Below are 17,325 nucleotides of genomic sequence, written 5' to 3' on the forward strand. Positions count from 1 at the left end.
AACAGGGAAACGTGGAAGACGTTGTGTACCCTGAGCATGGGCGGGAGACGGAGGTGGTAGGAAACTGTCCCTACCCTTTCCTTGATAGCGAACGGGCCAATGAACTTTGGAGCCAGACGCATCGAAGCAAGCCACAAGCGGAGGTGTTTGGTGCTTAGCCACACCTTCTCCCCGGGAAGAAATGCCGGGGCTGGCCGTCGCAGGCGGTCCGTAAATATTTTCGCAATAACTGCAGTGCGCAGAAGTTTCTCCCGAGTAGATTTTCAGACGTGGTGCAACTGTCAGGCCGTAATCTGTACGGCTGGAGACAGCAATTCCAACGGCAATGGTAAAGGAGGTCGAAGACGTTTCCCATATACCATGTAGAAGGGAGACCTACCGGTGGCGGAATGCTTGTGGTGGTTGTAAGAGAACTCCGCCCATGGGAGTAGGGCCACCCAATCATTTTGCAGGTCTCCTACGAAGGACTGGAGGAACGTCTTCAGTGTCCGGTTCGTGCGTTCCACTTGGCCGTTAGCTTGGGGATGGAAGGCGGTCGTGAAGTCTAGCTGGACCCCAAACTTTTTACAGAGTGCCCTCCAATACTTCGCCGTGAATTGGGAGCCCCTGTCTGCGGCAATGTGTAGAGGGAGTCCATGAAGGCGAAAGATATGATGAGTAAACAGGCTCGCCAGTTCAGGTGCTGAGGGCAGTTTAGCGAGGGGCACAAAGTGAGCCATCTTAGAGAACCTGTCGATCGTAACCCAGATCACTGTTTTCTCTTCTGAAGCGGGTAAATCTACGATAAAATCCGTGGATAAGTGGGTCCACGGTTCAGTGGGGACAGGCAGAGGCTGAAGAAGATCCCAGGGTCAGCCAGTGGGAGTCTTCTGTTGGGCACAGGTTGGGCAGGAGCTGACATAGAGATGGACATCCTTCTTAAACTGAGGCCACCAGTAGAACTCAGAGGGTTCTAGCTACTCCCGGGTGACCAGCGGTCAGGGAGTCATGGGCCCAAGAGAGGACCTTTTTTCGAAGTCAGAGTGGCACCACTGTCTTCCTCATCGGAACCACGTCGGAGGCTGCGAGGAGCACTTTGGCCGGGTCAAGGATGTACTGTGGTGGATTAGGGGTGTCCTCAGTTTCCGCTGTACGGGAAAGGGCGTCCGCCCGGATGTTCTTGTCTGATGGCCGGTAGCGGAGAAGGAAGTCGAAGCGGCTAAAGAAGAAAGACCACCGGGCTTGCCGGGGGTTAAGGCGCTGGGCGCAGCATAGGTATTCTAAGTTCTTGTGGTCCGTATACACGATCACTGGTTGCTGGGCCCCTTCCAATCACTGGTGCCATTCTTTGAATGCTAATTTGATGGCCAACAACTCTTTAACCCCTATGCCGTAGTTCCTCTCTGCGGGTGAGAATTTGCGTGAAAAATAGGAGCACGGCAGGGGTTTACCTCCATTAGACAATTGGCTTAGGATGGCCCCGACGGCCATGTTGGAGGCGTCGACCTCCACGATGAACTGGCATTGAAGGTCTGGGTGCCGGAGGCATGTGTCTTGGAGGAAAGCGTTCTTCAGTTCCTGAAAGGCTTATAGGGCAGTCGCCGGCCAGTTCCTAGAGTCGGCCCCCTTTCTGGTGAGGGCCGTCAGCGGGGCCACCATCTGGGAATAGTGTGGGATAAATTGCCGGTAGAAATTGGCAAACCCGAGGAACCGCTGAAGCGTTTTGACTCCCACGGCTGAGGCCAATTCTTGATGGCGGCGACCTTCTCTGGATCCATATGGAACCCCGTGGCGGATACAATATACCCAAGGAAGGGCAGTGATTCTTGCTCAAATTGGCATTTCTCAAATTCTTGATTATCTCGCAGTTTCTGTAGTTCTCGACGGACATCGTGGCGGTGCATCTCCAAGTCCTTGGAATATTAGCACATCCTCAAGGTAAACAATTACCGAGGTATGTAGCATCTCCCTTAGAACCTCGTTCATGAGGTTCTGAAAAACCGCCGGGGCATTGCAGAGACCGAAGGGCATGACCAGGTATTTGTACTGGCCATCCCTTGTGTTAAATGCGGTTTTCCATTCCTTGCCTGGCCGAATCCTCACTAGGTTATTCGCCCCATGGAGATCCAATTTTGTGAAAACCTTGGCCCCCTGAAGTCTGTCCAGAAGTTCCGGAATCAAGGGCAAAGGGTACCGGTCACGCCGGGTAATGCTGTTCAGGCCACGGTAATCTACGCAGGGTCGGAGGGACCCGTCCTTCTTAGCTACGAAGAAGAACCCCGCTCCAGCCGGGGACGTGGATGGTCGAATGAACCCTCGGTCCAGGTTCTCCCGGATGTATGCAGACATGGCCTGCATCTCTGGGAGTGACAACGGGTACACCCGTCCTCATGGCAGCATGGTACCCGGAAGCAAGTTGATCGCACAGTCGAAAGGGCGGTGCTCTGGGAGGATCTTGGCTTTCTCCTTAGAGAATACATTGAGGTAGTCTTGGTAGTGAGGCGCAGTGCCAAAGAAGTCGTCAGGAGAGGTACTGGTGGTCGAGGAACAACGGTCAAACAGGAGTCGAAGCACGAGGGCCCCCAGGATGCCACCTGGAGGGTATCCCAGGAGATTACTGGAGAGTGCTTCCGCAGCCAAGGTAGCCCCAAGATGACCGGATACATGGACCTTTCCAAGATGAGGAACGAAATTTCCTCCACATGCAGGATACCAGTGCGTAGCGTGAGAGGCTTGGTACGAGTAGAGATGGTCCCTGGAAGAAGTTTACCCTGCATAGAAGACACACGGAGGGGGGGGGGGGTGTCTTTGGTGTTGAACCCCAATCTGGAGTTGCTGGACTAAGTCCTTGAGAATGAAGTTTCCCCCAGCTCCGGAGTCAATCAGGGCTAGCGTATCGAACCTCCCTTCGGGAAGGAGTAAGGTCACCGGAATGGTACACGGGGAGGCAGAAGTGGTGTGACCTAGGGTTAGCTCCCCGACTGTCCCTAGGTCTGGGCGTTTCCCGGACACTCGCTACAGTGGGCAAGGAAATGTCCCTTGCCACCGCAATACAGGCACAGGCCCTGGGACCGATGTCTTCTCCTCTCCTCTTGAGAAATAGGACCCCTGCCCACCTGCATGGGTTCTGCATCTTGAGCCCCCAGAGAGGCAGAAGGGGAGTGCCCGTTTCGAGAAGGTATGGTTCCAGAGCTCCCGGATCTCTGAGCAGGCTTCCTTTCCCGGAACCGGCGTTGGATACGATGGTCCACATGGCCCGCCAGATCGATAAGATCATTCAAGTCATCTGGGAGATCCCTGGCCGCCAACTCATCCTGAAGTCTTGGGGAGAGACTTTCCAAAAAGATGCCGTGCAGGATATCACTTCCCCAGTTCAATTCGGCAGCAAGAGTCTGAAACTCCATAGCGTGTTCAGCCAATGGCCGGTTACCCTGACGCAGCTGGAGCAGTTCGGATGCGGCTGTAGGTCTGCGGGAGGACTCATTGAAGATCCGTCGAAAGGAGGTGACGAATCGTACCAAGCTGGCTGGGCGGGAGTCCTGATGCTCCCACAGCGAAGAGGCCCATGCCAAGGGTCTCCCATCCAACAGGGAGATAATGTAGCTTGTCTTGATCCGGTCCGTGGGAAACTGAACTGGTAGTAGATTGAAATGAATATAGCATTGGTTCAAGAATCCTTAACATAACTTCACGTCCCCTGAACACCGCGAGGGTGCTGGCATCTGGTACCGGGGAACTGGAAGCGGTGGCTCCGTCAACACGGTCAGCTAACCTCTGCACTGTTGCCATCAGTGAGTCGAGGCAGGTTTGCTGCTGTTGCAGCCTCTGTGCAATACCTGGGTCCGCCGGGTCCATGGCCTTGCAAACTGTTAGGATCGTGGACCCTTGGGCCGGATAAGACTGCAGGTGTTGCATTGTGGGGACCCACAATGAGCATCGCAGCCGGGAGGTGGCACTGACGAGAGGCTCCGAAGAAGGCTTCACCACTGGAAGTCCGAGGTCCCCCCAGGAGGAGCCTGTAGGGACCTGGACCTCTTGGACTTATGTGGGACCCTATGCGACCAAGGATCCAGGAAGCAGCCGAAGGGATGGAAGATGAGGATGGTAGGGCCCAGGAGACTAGAAGAGTCTTCACCCTTGGAAGCCCGCGGCTCCCCCGGGAGGAGCCTGTGAGAGCCCGAGCCGCTGGGACTTAGGAGAATCCTCTAGGCCAGCAAGAACCAGATACCTGTGGAGGCGGAAGAAGCTGGTCAGAGTCGATGGACAAAGCCGGGTCAGAAGCCAGAAGTCCGAAGTCCGAAGCCAAAACCACGGGCGGAAGATGGAATCAAAGTCAATGACGAAGCTGGGTTGGAAGCCAGAAGTCCGAAGTCAGTAACCTGGAGAAGGGAACAGCAACTGGAAGCTCTCAGAAGAGAGAGAACCTCGTTGCAAGGAGAGGCATAGCTATGACTGCCGGGTTTAAATAACCTGACAGCGTCTGACATCATGGGAAGGCTGTCCCTTAGTTTCCCGTGCTGGCCCCTTTAAATCTGAAGCCCCGGCGCGTGCACGCCTAGGGGGCGGGGCCAGCCATGGATCGTCGATGGCATCTCCCTCACAGGGAGAACGCCGTGGTAGGCAGCGTTTCGGGCCTGAGTGGCCGAAGAGGAGGAGTTCCCACAGCCGGACCGGGCCGCGCGGTGAGTGAAGGTCCCGGGGCATGGCCGGGGACCGTAACAACATATTGTAGTCTGGAAGAATAAGATAAGATACTTCATACTTCTAAGCAACAAATAAGCAAACAAGCAAGACAACAAACAGGGATTTTTGAATGTGCAGGTGGAAGTTAAATTCCACAGGTTACCTAATTTTATTTGCAAGACAGTTAAGGGAAAGGCAGTGACTTTGGTAGATCCTATTCATTTCTTTCAACAGGTACCAGAAGCTTCCAACAACTGAAGGATGATTGGGAAACATCATATCACCAAAACTGTCACTGCTGTTACCACTTCTACTGCTGTTCAGACAGATGCCCTGATCCACAATGAGGAACCAGTTTAATGTGAGAGATGTCTACAGATCAACTCCTTCAGGAAACATGAGGTGGAATTCTGAGAGGAGATGGCAAGACTAAAAAGCATCTGGAAAATGAGGACTGCATCAATGAAATGCTTATCAAGGCGTCAAGGATGGAAAACTCAAGTAGAGGGGAAGATGAAACTGGATCACAAGATGACAGCTGGACACAGATTATTATATCGACTAGACTTGGCACCATGACTCAAATTTACCTCAAGCTGAAGTAGCAGTATGCAGCCCTGGAAGCAGAGGAGGAAAAGATGAGGGGGAATCAAAACATGCAAACCACAAAGCACAGGCTTAATAACCACTGACCCAGAAGGAAGAGGGTAATGGTGGTTGGTGGCTCACTTCTGAGGAGCACAGAGGGATCTATCTGCCAACCAGATATATTATCCCAGGAGATGTGTTGTCTGCTGGATGCTAGGTACCAAACAGATCGTATCAGAAATGACAATGTCTCTGGGAGAAAAGGTAAAGCAGATAGGTGCAAAGGTGGTATTCTTCTGCATTCTTCCAGTCAAAGACCCATCAGGGAAGCTTGCATTCTGGAGATGAATGAATGGCTACTTAGATGGTGTTGACAAGAGCATTTCAGCTTCTTGGAATATGACATGATGTTTCAAGGAGGGCTGAGCAGAGATGGGGTCCATCTCTGTCAATGAAGGGGTGCAGTGTCTTCCAACACAGACTGGCAAACCTATTGAGGAGGGCTTTAAATTAGGATCATTGGGGATGGGTGAATAAAAACCTAACATAAGCAAAACAAATATGTGTATAAAAATTTGGGAAAAGAGCAACATCTGGAAAGCTATATACACTAATTCTCATAGTATGGGAAATAAAATCCCGGATCTAGAGGCAGTCCTGGAAGAAGCTGACTTGGATGTTGTGACTGTCATCTAAAACCATGACTTAGGATATAGTTATACCAGGCTACAATCTATTCAGGAAGAATGTGGTAGGAATCAAGGGAGGAGGTATGATACTACATATAACAAAATATTATTAAAGGAACAGAACTGCAGGGCTTATGAGGTAAGGAGGCGGAACTCTGGATCAATCTGGAAAGAGGGAATGGAACATCTATTTATATTGGTGTAATATACGAACCCCCATCATAGACAGAAGAAATGGAGAAGATTTAATGGAGAAGATGTTGCGCTCGGGGGTGGACCCTTGTCCTGGGGCAGAGATGGAAAGCCTCCTGAAAGGGAACAGGAGGTAGCTGCCCCCAGGGAGCGGAGCACTGGAGGAGACAGAGGCTGGGAAGAGCTTCATCACTGGAAGCCCGAGGTCCCCCCGGGAGGAGCCCGTAGGGACCCGGGCCGCTTGGACTTAGGTGGGCCTCGCAGGGTCTCCTAAGAGAATGAAAGACCGGTGTGCCCTTAGAGACAGGGGGAGCGTGATTGGGTTCAAAGGTGGCTGCTGGTTGGAACAAAGAGAACCAGAACAGAGTTGGTGATGACAAGGTGAGGAACAGAGCCAGAATCTGGTGACAAAGTCAGGCAGGCAAAGGTCAAGATCATGAGGTCAGTCCAAGGAATGGTCAGTGAAGCAGGGGTCAGGTACTGGAGGTCAGATGAGGTCAAGGCAGGCTGAGGTCTTGAGACAGGCGGCATGCAGGCAGGCAAGTCAGGAGCAAGCTGAGGTCTTTGAGGCAGGTGGCAGGCAGGCAGGCAAGTCAGGAGCAAGCTGAGGTTAGTACCAGTAAGACAGTCCGAGGGTACTACCTGGGTAGACAGACAGACGAATACAGGAACAAGCAGGACACGGAACTAGGATTAAATGGTCTGTAGTTACCAGCCTCTTCTCTGTTCCCACTCTTGTGAAGTGGGACCACCACCGCTCTTCTCCAATCACTTGGCATCACTCCCGTTTCTAGGGATCTGTTGAACAGGTAACACAGAGGACTCGCCAGCACATCTCTGAGCTCCCTCAGTATCCTGGGATGAACTTCATCAGGCCCCATGGCTTTGTCCACTTTCAGTTTCTCCAGCTCTTCCCATACATTTTCTACTGTAAATGGAGTTACATCTACTCCACTCCCCTCCAGTTTCTTATTAACTAGCGACGGTCCTTCTCCAAGGTCCTCTTTAGTGAACACAGGACTGAAGTATTAGTTTAATATTTCTGCCATTTCTTCGTCTCTCTCCACACATTGATCCTTTCCACCTTTCAATTTCACTATACACTTTGAACTTTTCTCGTTTCACTGATGTATCTGAAAAATGTTTTGTCACCTCTCTTTACCTCCTTGGCAATCCTCTCTTCCACTTGACTTTTTGCTGTCTTGATTAATTTCTTCATCTCTCTCAGTTCTACCAGATATTCTTCTTTGTGCTCCTCCCTCTGGGATCTTTTATATGTCTTGAACTCTGTTCTTTTAGCCTTTATTTTGTCAGCCACCTCCTTTGAGAACCAGATAGGTTTCATTTTTCTTTTGCTTTTCTTTACTTTTCTAACATATAGATTAGTTGCCTTGGTAATTGCTCCTTTTAGATTGGTCCACTGTTGATCCACATCTCTCTCGTTCTCCCAGCCTTTTAGTTCTTCCTCCAGGTTCTTCCCCATTTCATCAAAGTCCGTGTTTTTGAACTGCAAAACTTGGGTCTTTGTGCTTCTTTTCCATATCTTTTTTGTGATATTAAACCATACCGTTTGATGATCACTGGTGCTGAGGTGGGCGCCCACCTGGCTAGTCGATCTTGGACTCTTGTCGTAAGTCAGAGGACTTAAGCCATGCCCAATGCCGTGCACTTATACCTGCTGCGGAAACCCTAGAGGCGGTGTCGAAGATGTCATATACTGCTCTTATCTCTTGCTTGCCAGCATCTAGACCCTTGAGGAGGGTGTTATTAAGTCCTTCCTAGTATTCATCAGGTAGAGATTCGGAATACTCCTGCACCCTCTTCCAGAGGTTTCTGGAGTATTGGGTCATATATAATTGATATGCTGCAATGCATGCTATAAGCATTGACCCATGGAAGACTCTTTGTCCAAAGGCGTATAATGATTTTTGTTCCTTACCTGGAGGTGCTGAGGAATGGGGGTCTGGATTTTTTAGATTTCTTTTGGGCCGACTCCACAACACAGACTGGTGGGGAAGTTGTGTTTTCTGGAAACTGAGGGCTGATTGTACAAGATATATGGCATCAGCTTTCCTATTTACAGGAGGAACTGAGCCAGGATGTTCCCATTTACAGTGTAGTAAGTCCATCAGCACTTCATGAATAGGAACAGCCATAACCTCCTTGGGTGCATCTACAAATTGCAACACTTCAAGCATTTTATGCCTGGAATCCTCTTCTGTTTGCAAATTAAAAGGAATTGTCTCAGACATTTCCTTTATAAAATTTGCAAATGTCAAGTCCTCAGGTGGGGAACGTCGATGTTCATCTGGGGATGAAGGTTCTGAAGGAAGATCACCTGAATCATCAGAGTCTGTGGTATCAACCCCCCATGGATTATATGGTTGGTCACCAGTACCTCCAGGACCTGGAAGTTTTATTTTTATTTTATTTAAAAACTTTTCTATACCGTCGTTTAGTGGTATACCATCACAACGGTTTACAGATAGGCACATAAATAAGTCTGGTTTGGATTATAAATTAGCTAGTAGGTGCCAATAAATTTTCGGTTACATGATTCAAATAATATACGCTATCTGGATCGTGGATTGGAAATTCCATTTATATGACTAATAGAATATCCATATATGAAATATACTGTACTCTCGTATATTAATCTTTAGGTATGAGAAAAAATAATAAAGGTTGATGTAGAGGTTGAAATCCAGCCGGATCTAGAGGAGGCACTGATGGAAATCTAGGTGGCATTGATGGAGGCACCGAGGATGGTGAAGGCATCGATGGCATTGGTGTTTTCGAAGGACGGTGAGATGGTGCGGAACCCAATGGTCCCGGCATCTGTTCAGGCATCAGCCGATTCGATTCCTCATCCGAGGATAATGGTATCGGCATCGGGGTCGGTGGCTTTGTAGGAGCCGATGGCATGGTTGGAAGTGGTGTCAAAGGAAGAGCACTGATTAACAAGTCCAGTCTATCCAGGAGGAGCCAACATCACCGGCATGAGATTGGGCATCGGCATGGGGACCGGTGTCGGTGCCGGTGGAGTCTGGAATGATCGTAAAGCTTGAAGCACCACCTCTTGGACAATCCTGTCCAATTCTGCATGAGAAGCTGGCATGGGAGGCACAGCAATCAGGGGTGGAGGCTCGGAAGGCGTAGCCGGATGCTCCACCAGTGGCCGTGGAGTCCCGGATCCCGGCACCGATATCGGTGGGGAACACCTCGGTGCCCCGAGTCCAGACGAGGATAGGGCCTCATCTCCTCAGGGCTTTTTGGTCAGTGGCTCCGTCGATGTCGATGTCTTTCTGGTTCCAACATCGGAGGAGACACTTCGTCGATGACTGTGTTGATGCTTCTCTCGATGATCAGTCCGCTCTTTTTCTGGCATCGAGGAAGAGGATGTCGATGCTTTTGGACCGGGAAGAGGAAGGCAAAGTGACATCATTGGTAGATTTTTGCCATTTAGGCTTCAGTGGCGACAGAGTTTTCGAGGATAGATTTTGACTTGATGTCGGTTTTGACAAAGTCGATGGAGATACCTTAAAAAGGAGTTCCATCTTCTCCAAGCGGGCCCTGCAGCCTTTTGGAGTCATTTGTGAACAGCTTGTACACTGTTGCACATGAATGGGTCCTAAGCACAGAATGCACACGTCATGCGGGTCTGTGATGGACATGGTTCTTGGGCACTCGGGGCATTTGCGGAACCCGGTGGACATGATGTTTGAAAAAGAAAAACAGTCGCGCGGTCGGTGACTGTCGGATACCGTTGAGGAAAACTTCTGGGAACCAACCGGAAAACGACAGAAATAAACTTACCGGCTTCGACGGTGGTTGATGGCAGACCCCTGGATAGGGAAAAATTTGTCTAATTTTAAGTTTGAGTTCTGTGAGGAAAAGTTGTGAGGTAAACTCACAGAGCTCCAGCATCTGCGGGGCTACTGCTGCGTGGAAAAAAAGAGACTGAGGGTGGGACCCCTGTTGGATGCAGGGTTGGTGCCATACTGGGCATGCTCAGGGGTGCCAGTCAAAGTTCTAGAAAATTTGACAAAAGTGTTCCGTGATTGGGCTCCATCCTGATGATGTCACCCACATTTGAGGACTACCATCCTGCTTATCCTGTAAGAAAGAGAAAATTGGGTGCAGAGATTGTGTCATCCTTTTTTCGGACAGCATGGAGGGTTTTTTTCTGCTCAAACAAGAATACCCCTATCCATTTGGGAATCTCATTTGTCCAAGCCCTGGAAGGTATTTCCCTTGCTCTGGTAGAAAGAAACCCTTGCACAGATAAGAGGAAAGACTGAGATCTGGGCCAATAACTATTCAGAGTCATCTATAGTAAAGATTATTGTTTTGGACATGCCATCTGAGTCTCCTGCACTTCTATTGGCACCATCACTCATAGTATCAACAAATTCCACCTCTCCCAGGTAAAAGATCTGCGGTATCATCCTGCCACTCAAGGCCTTGAAGGAGAAATTCATTTCCCCTTTCAGTAAAATATCCAGCTTTCCCAAATTGGGATTACACTTCACTGGTATTTTCTTTTTCATTTTCATTGTAGTGATGCTATTGGCCCATTTTTTCATAAAGTTTGAAAGTACACAATTTGGGTGGATATAAATAGTTGTGTGTAAGACTTTCCCGTTAAATTTCTTGCCGCTGCTACTCTGCAGTTTCCTGACTTCCTTGGGAACAGCCATGATCATAAGAGAATCACAAATGACATCCACAACATTGCAGCTGCCTGTTTCATGGCGATTATGCATCATAATGATATCACATACTATGAACTAATCCAGCACTGTCTGTGATGTAATTTGTGAGTCTTGCCTAAAAATGGCCATTTCCTGGGGAGACAGGGCAACTGCAGGCAGCTGCTTAAAGAAATGCATACAGAAATGTTTTGCTTGCTAAGAATGAGAACAAATATTTGCCATGTGTACCTGTGAAATACCACAGAGGGTGGTGATTTCTTTTAATCTGCCCCAATGCCATATAAAGTGTAAAAATGTGACAGATCTGAGATGTTGTTATATAGGAAACATACGTTGGGTTTTTCGGTCTCACAGGAAAATAATTCCCCGCGGTGAACTGCACTCTCTTAACAACTTACCACGCAATCAAAATTTGGAATTGCTGCATATTTGTAGGAGTACGGATATAGCAACATCTGAGCGTAGGCATGAAAGGACAGGTAGGCTTTGATTTGTTTCTTGTGTTTGCGGAGGAAGTGAGCTGCAGCTTTTACTTCAGGCTCTGACTCGGGGAAAAGTCCACAGTAGGTGTCATCACAGGGGTGCAAAGAAGCGCCTTCATCTTAAAATTTAAAAAGAAAAGAAAGTTGAAGGTGGTACACATGGGCTATGTTGAGAGCTTATCACTTTACCATGGATGTTACCACTGTATCCCAGGGAAAAGTAGCAACAATGCCAACTGTGTGCCGGGTGTGGGAGATGAGTATTATTGGATATCATTGTTCTATCGCTTGGCTTACCCATGTTTATCTGCACTACTGTTATCCTTTATACAGCATATTTGGTATTAACCCAGTCACAGCTTTTGTTCCTTAAAACTGTGATGCATCATTAAGTAATGACTACCAATGACTACCTTTGAAATGCATTTCAAAGGTAGTCATTGGTAGTCATTGGTACTCATTGGTAGTCATTGGGATTACTCCCACTGACACGCCATGTCAGTGGGAGTAAGCCCAGATTTCTCACTAGGAAGTATAGGCAGCTGCCTATGAATGTTATAGGGAAAGGCGTTCGGAGCACTGTAGGATCCCTGCCCGCCCACCCCTGCACCTTTAAGGAGGCAGGTCTTATAGCATGCTGATTCTCAGACTAAATGGTGCATGAGAGAGGATTCCTCCATTTAAGAGAAAGAGGAGGCATCCCTTATACCATCCATGACACTTCCTCAGGGCGGGATGTAGGTGGAAGACACGTCCTAGCCACGACAGCCTTGGAGTTTGCATTAAAAATTTGAATTTTGATATCAGACATTTATGTATGAACGTATGTATTTATTGAATTACATTTATAACCTTCACAATCATAATCAAGTGGCCCTCTAGGCAAGTAACAGCAAAATAATAACATCACAAAAGATGCATAATAATTAAACACTCAAATCTGAAATATTGTAAAAAAGAAAGAAATATACACACAAAGCAATGACAGCATAAGTACTCAATTAACTAAAACATCTTAAAGCCAGCTCAGAAAACAGGACAAAATTCAGAATTCTGCCAAAACAAGTTGGCTTAATTCCATTCAGCCTTCCAGTTAGGTTCTGGGCAGTTCACATCTAAGATCCGAATGTGCTTCAGTATTTTAGGTTTCAGTGAGATATGTACTGCTGAATCCACTGGGATAGATGGCTTCATAAGGTGTGGCAGCCTCTAAGAGAAGAATTTAATATTAGTATTAACATTATTACCAAATTCCTGTTAGTTAAACATAAATGCAGGTAGGTAAAGCTCCTCTGAATCCCAGTAGGGTGGCATTGTGCTCACAGTATTGGACCGCTCCTCCTTCCCTTGGGTTGTGAACATATGTCAGAGAATGCATAAAAAAGCCAGTAAAGAATTTCTCTCAGGTATAGTAGCACATTCTTCAATTGGTCATTCGTTAGCTTTCAGAGTGTTAGCCATTACGTTACTTCATTTACACTTTTTGGTGTGTCTGATCCTTCCTTTAACATTGCCTTGCTTGGATTTGTGCAGACACAGTTGCATTTCTGAACACTGAAGACTTGCAACAGTGAGAAATGACCTTGGATTTTACCATCAGCACTAGGGGAAAATGTAAAGTCCTATAGCACTGTCTGCTCTGTATTTATGGTATGCCAAGACAAATCTGCAATGACATTTCATTTGCCAGGGCTAAAAGCTACAACTGGGAGCTGCATTATATCACATCCAGCATTAGGACCTGGGGAAAAATATAATGCAAACATCTGTATAAATGAACACAAGAAAACCCCCTAAATACCAACTCTTGTCATTTGGCTTGCAGAGAAAAAAGTAATATAGTAATTTTTGAAGTCTGCATAATTAGTTGACTTAGGCCTGCATTATAATACAGAATTAGACCCAGATAGAAAGGACTTTGCTCGTCTAGTACAAGTATCCTGTGAGGTATGAGGTTAACAATTTATTACAATCATAAACCCTAGTATGACAGCTAAGGACCTGATTCGCTAATGGATTTTCAGCAAGCTACCCAGAGGCAAAGTTACAATTACCTGGTTATCTTTAGCTGAACTTAAACAGCTAGGTTTTAAGGTGAAACTTCATCTGCACCTAGCCAGACAAAATTTGCCTGGCTAGATTTAGGGAAGCTATTTGTGTGCCCGAAGTTGCTTAACCAAATTATAATCCTGTCCTGATAATTTCCCAGGAGTTGCCTCTTTTGTTTTTGCCTAGCTAGATCAGATCGCCTTGCGATTTTTAGGGGTTTAAATTTAGTAGTCAGGGGGTGAGGGGACATTTTTTAACAGGCTTAGGTGTAACCAGCTAACTCCCACAATTAGCCAGTTAACCTTTTGAGAACTGATCTCTAAGAATTTTCCATCACTCTGTGTTTATGGGAAAATACTTTGATGAAGCAGGTCCTAAGGGGTATATTCATTATAGGGTGATAATAGTTGTTGTGCCTAAAAGTGCTATTTGCCCTATTCTCTAATGCCCGAATTTTCAAAAGCAGATACGCGCGTGGCTGGGCCGAGCACATTTAAAAAACTGGCTTGACCACACGTGTAACTGCCAGTATGCGCAGAAGTGTCAGCAGATCAAAAAGGGGAGGGCCGGGGTGGGACGGGGGCTGGCTGAGACAGCGATATTAGATGCTGTCCCGGGGAAGTGTGCACCAGCAGCCGGCTGGCATGTGGAAGATACTTATTGGAGCAGAAGTAAGTAAAGAAAAAAATTCGGGATAGATAGGGTTAGTTTAGGGATCAGAGAGGAGAGGGGAAAAGGGAGGAAGAGTTGGTAGGGGTACAGAAAAGGGAACTGGGCAAAGGCCTGCTTGCGTCGCTGTATGTACATTACAAAATTGCTCCTCTGTACGCACGAGTTGCGACCCACCTGCACATGCGCGCCGATATTAAAATCTGGCTCGCATGTTTGTGCCCATGAATGTATGTTATAAAATAGCCACGTCCATGTGCGCGTACATGTGCAGGTTTTAAAATCGACCCCCTAAGGACTTGTCATGGCAACATTTTTAGGTGCAAAGAGTTTTGTAGCAATTTCTGGAAACTATGATAATTTCTATGAATATAAATTTTATAAAGGCATTAAAGTATTCAGCCAGCATAAACTCAAGAGTCTAAAAAGACTGGCATCTTAAACAATATGTGGATGCGCCACTTACGCTCAGAGAGGGTAATTTTATAACACCCCACATTAAACATTTGATGTATGTGTTGCTCTGCTCCAACAAAGGACCCAGCATGGCTAACAACATTTTAGAACTTTGGCTAGACCTGCAATTAATTATGCAAAAATATATTGCTACTACAGTTAAGGCTGGTTTCTTCCAGCTTTGGAACATTCATTATTTGTAATCACATTTAGATGAGTCAGACTTATGCACTCTGAGTCAAGCGTACTAATATTATGTTGGTTACTGAGATCTATTGCTTGTGTGCTTTCCCAAACACCAACTACATAGGCTTCAGCTTGTACCGAACACTGCAGCTCATTTAATCACTAGGGCTAAATCTAATTAACATATTCAGCCCATGCTCAAAGACTTTCACTGGCTGCCCATAGCACAACAGATAGAATTTAAACTGTTACTGTATTTGTGCCACATCATATTCTTCATAATTCTGCTCCTGTCTGTCTTTCTGATCTTGTTTGCTTATAACCAGCTCTCTAGGATCCTGTGCTTCTCCCAGCAGATTCTTCTAAAGGTTCCAGAGGATATTGATTTAGTAGCGGGTGAAATTAGGGTTTTTCCATACTTAGTCCCTTTGTTATGGAATTCTGTGCCCTACACTTTTAGAACAATGGATGATCTTTCCAATTTTTTAAAACAATATAATATGTAGTAATTTCCTAAGGCTTTTAACTAATGTTCTGTTATGAATTATGTCTTCTGATATGTATGTTTGTTTTCTACACCATTTTGTAGCCTCTGTGGAAGAGGTGATTAATAAATCTGGAAATAAATAAATAAATTTTAACAAATATACTTTGAATACAGTGGCCTATACGTCAAAACTAATATAGACAATAATATATCAAATGCAATAGCAAATAGCTAATCATAAAAAGGTAATAACTAAATCTTCTTTTCTCTTCCTCTCATATGGAAACAGACACAATCCGACTCCATTTGTGATTGCCCCTTTGGTGGTGATCCGCCCCCACAATGGGCCAGCTCTTGTAGTTAATCCATGATGGCCAGGCATCAGCAGGAGGGGTCATGGCCACACATATAGGAATGGTAAACAGCAGTAAAAAGCCTGCAGCTTTGTGGAGGAGAGACTAGATGGCAGCAGTCTATTGTCCTCCAGCAACTCACAGCTTCATTTTGTCTCAACAACTCACATCCAGCCATGGATTTATCAATAGGCACCTTTTATGCCTTTGAGTAGGGTGGCAAACATTTAGGGGCAGCAGGCTGTCTAAGGTCTGCTGAAACTCATTCAGCAAAGAATAGCCCTCTGCTACCCTGTAACAGAGCCTAGCAGGAGGTGGAGGGTGAAAGCACCAAAAGTGCCTAGGTGCAGCAAAATCCTAAATCAGTCTCTGCTCATAGCTACACCTTAAGAATTTAAAGGTAGACGGTATCTATTTTGGCCCCATTGGGCTTATGGAGTTTCAGCCAATGGATCAGAGAGATCTGAATTCCAACTTGTGTTTCATTGGAATGCTTCTTGCTGTTTGTGCAGTCACAACATATCTTCTAGAGATGTGCATTCATTTTTGCCGAATTGGAAAATTGCAACGAAATTGTCCAATTCGGCATGTTTCAGGGAGCCCGAAAAAAATCAGGATTTTCCTGTTTTTTCGCAAAAATTCGTTTTTCCGATTAGTGCGCACTAACGGGGAGTTAGTGCGCACTAACTAAAAATCGATTTTTCGTGAAAAAAAAGACCCGAACCGAAAAAAAACCGACATTTTCCATGGCGGCCGAAAAACAAAGAATGACACGAACACAAAAAATGATGCACATCTCTAATATCTTCATGCCTATCACAAAAGTGCAGCCAGAACACTGTTAGCTTGCTGCCTCTGGAACATCTGGAACTCTGCGTGACTGTAACATGCAGACTTTACTAGTATGCACCCAAATTATACGCAAAACATTATGGGGGTCATTTTCAAAAGGAGTTATGCGCATACATGTAACTACTATTGTAGCAATTTTCAAACGCTATTTACTCACGTAAAGTGCATTTATGTGAGTAAATCCTATGGACAATTCAATGGCATATATTGTAGCAATTTTCAAAAACCCACTTACTCGAGTAAAGTGCATTTACTCGAATAAAGCCCAGTTTTACTCAAGTAAATGCTTTTAAAAATCAGGCCCTATATCTGCTGCTACCATTACATCCCCTCTGCATCTAAACGCTGAGGTAGATGTTAAAAACATACACGTGCGCAAACAAAAGTACAGCGGATTTTATAAGATATGTGCGTAGCTGTGCGTATCTTATAAAATCCGGGGTCGGCGCACGCAAGGCTGCGCAAAATCGGCAGCCTGCGTGTGCCGAGCCGCGCAGCCTGCCTCCGTTCCTTCCGAGGCCGCTCCGAAATCGGAGCAGCCTCGGAGGGAATTTTCCTTCCGCGTCCCCCCACCTTCCCCTCCCTTCCCCTCCCTTCCCCTATCTACCCCACCCCCCAGCCCTACCTAAATCCCCCCCTACCTTTGTTGGGCAAGTTACGCCTGCTTGAAGCAAGCGTAACTTGCGTGTGCCACTTCGGCATCCCCTGGCACAGGCCGCAGTGCCGGGGGACTCAGGACCGCCCTCCCAGCCTGCCCTCGAACCGTCGCCACGCCCCCGGACCCGCCCCGGACCGCCCCCTGACCCCGGACACGCCCCCTCCCACCCCTTTTACGAAGCTCTGGGACTTACATGCATCCCAGGGCTTTGCGCGCGCCGGCGGCCTATGCAAAATAGGCGCGCTAGCGCACGAGTGCCCTGCGCACATAAATCCGGCAGGATTTAC

General features: G+C 47.0%; 1 protein-coding gene across 1 annotated transcript in view; it reads right to left on the reverse strand.

The window, feature by feature from the left end:
• The window catches only part of CPA6 (carboxypeptidase A6), a 313,862-nt gene that overhangs the window by 13,349 nt on the left and 283,188 nt on the right, over positions 1 to 17,325 (reverse strand). Inside the window, exon 9 of the mRNA XM_029591435.1 lies at positions 11,245 to 11,447. Within this exon, the coding sequence (XP_029447295.1) occupies positions 11,245 to 11,447 (203 nt within the window). The remainder of the gene's footprint in view (positions 1 to 11,244; positions 11,448 to 17,325) is intronic.

Source organism: Rhinatrema bivittatum, chromosome 2 (genome assembly GCF_901001135.1).
Source record: "Rhinatrema bivittatum chromosome 2, aRhiBiv1.1, whole genome shotgun sequence".
In the NCBI taxonomy this organism is placed as follows: Eukaryota; Metazoa; Chordata; class Amphibia; order Gymnophiona; family Rhinatrematidae; genus Rhinatrema; species Rhinatrema bivittatum.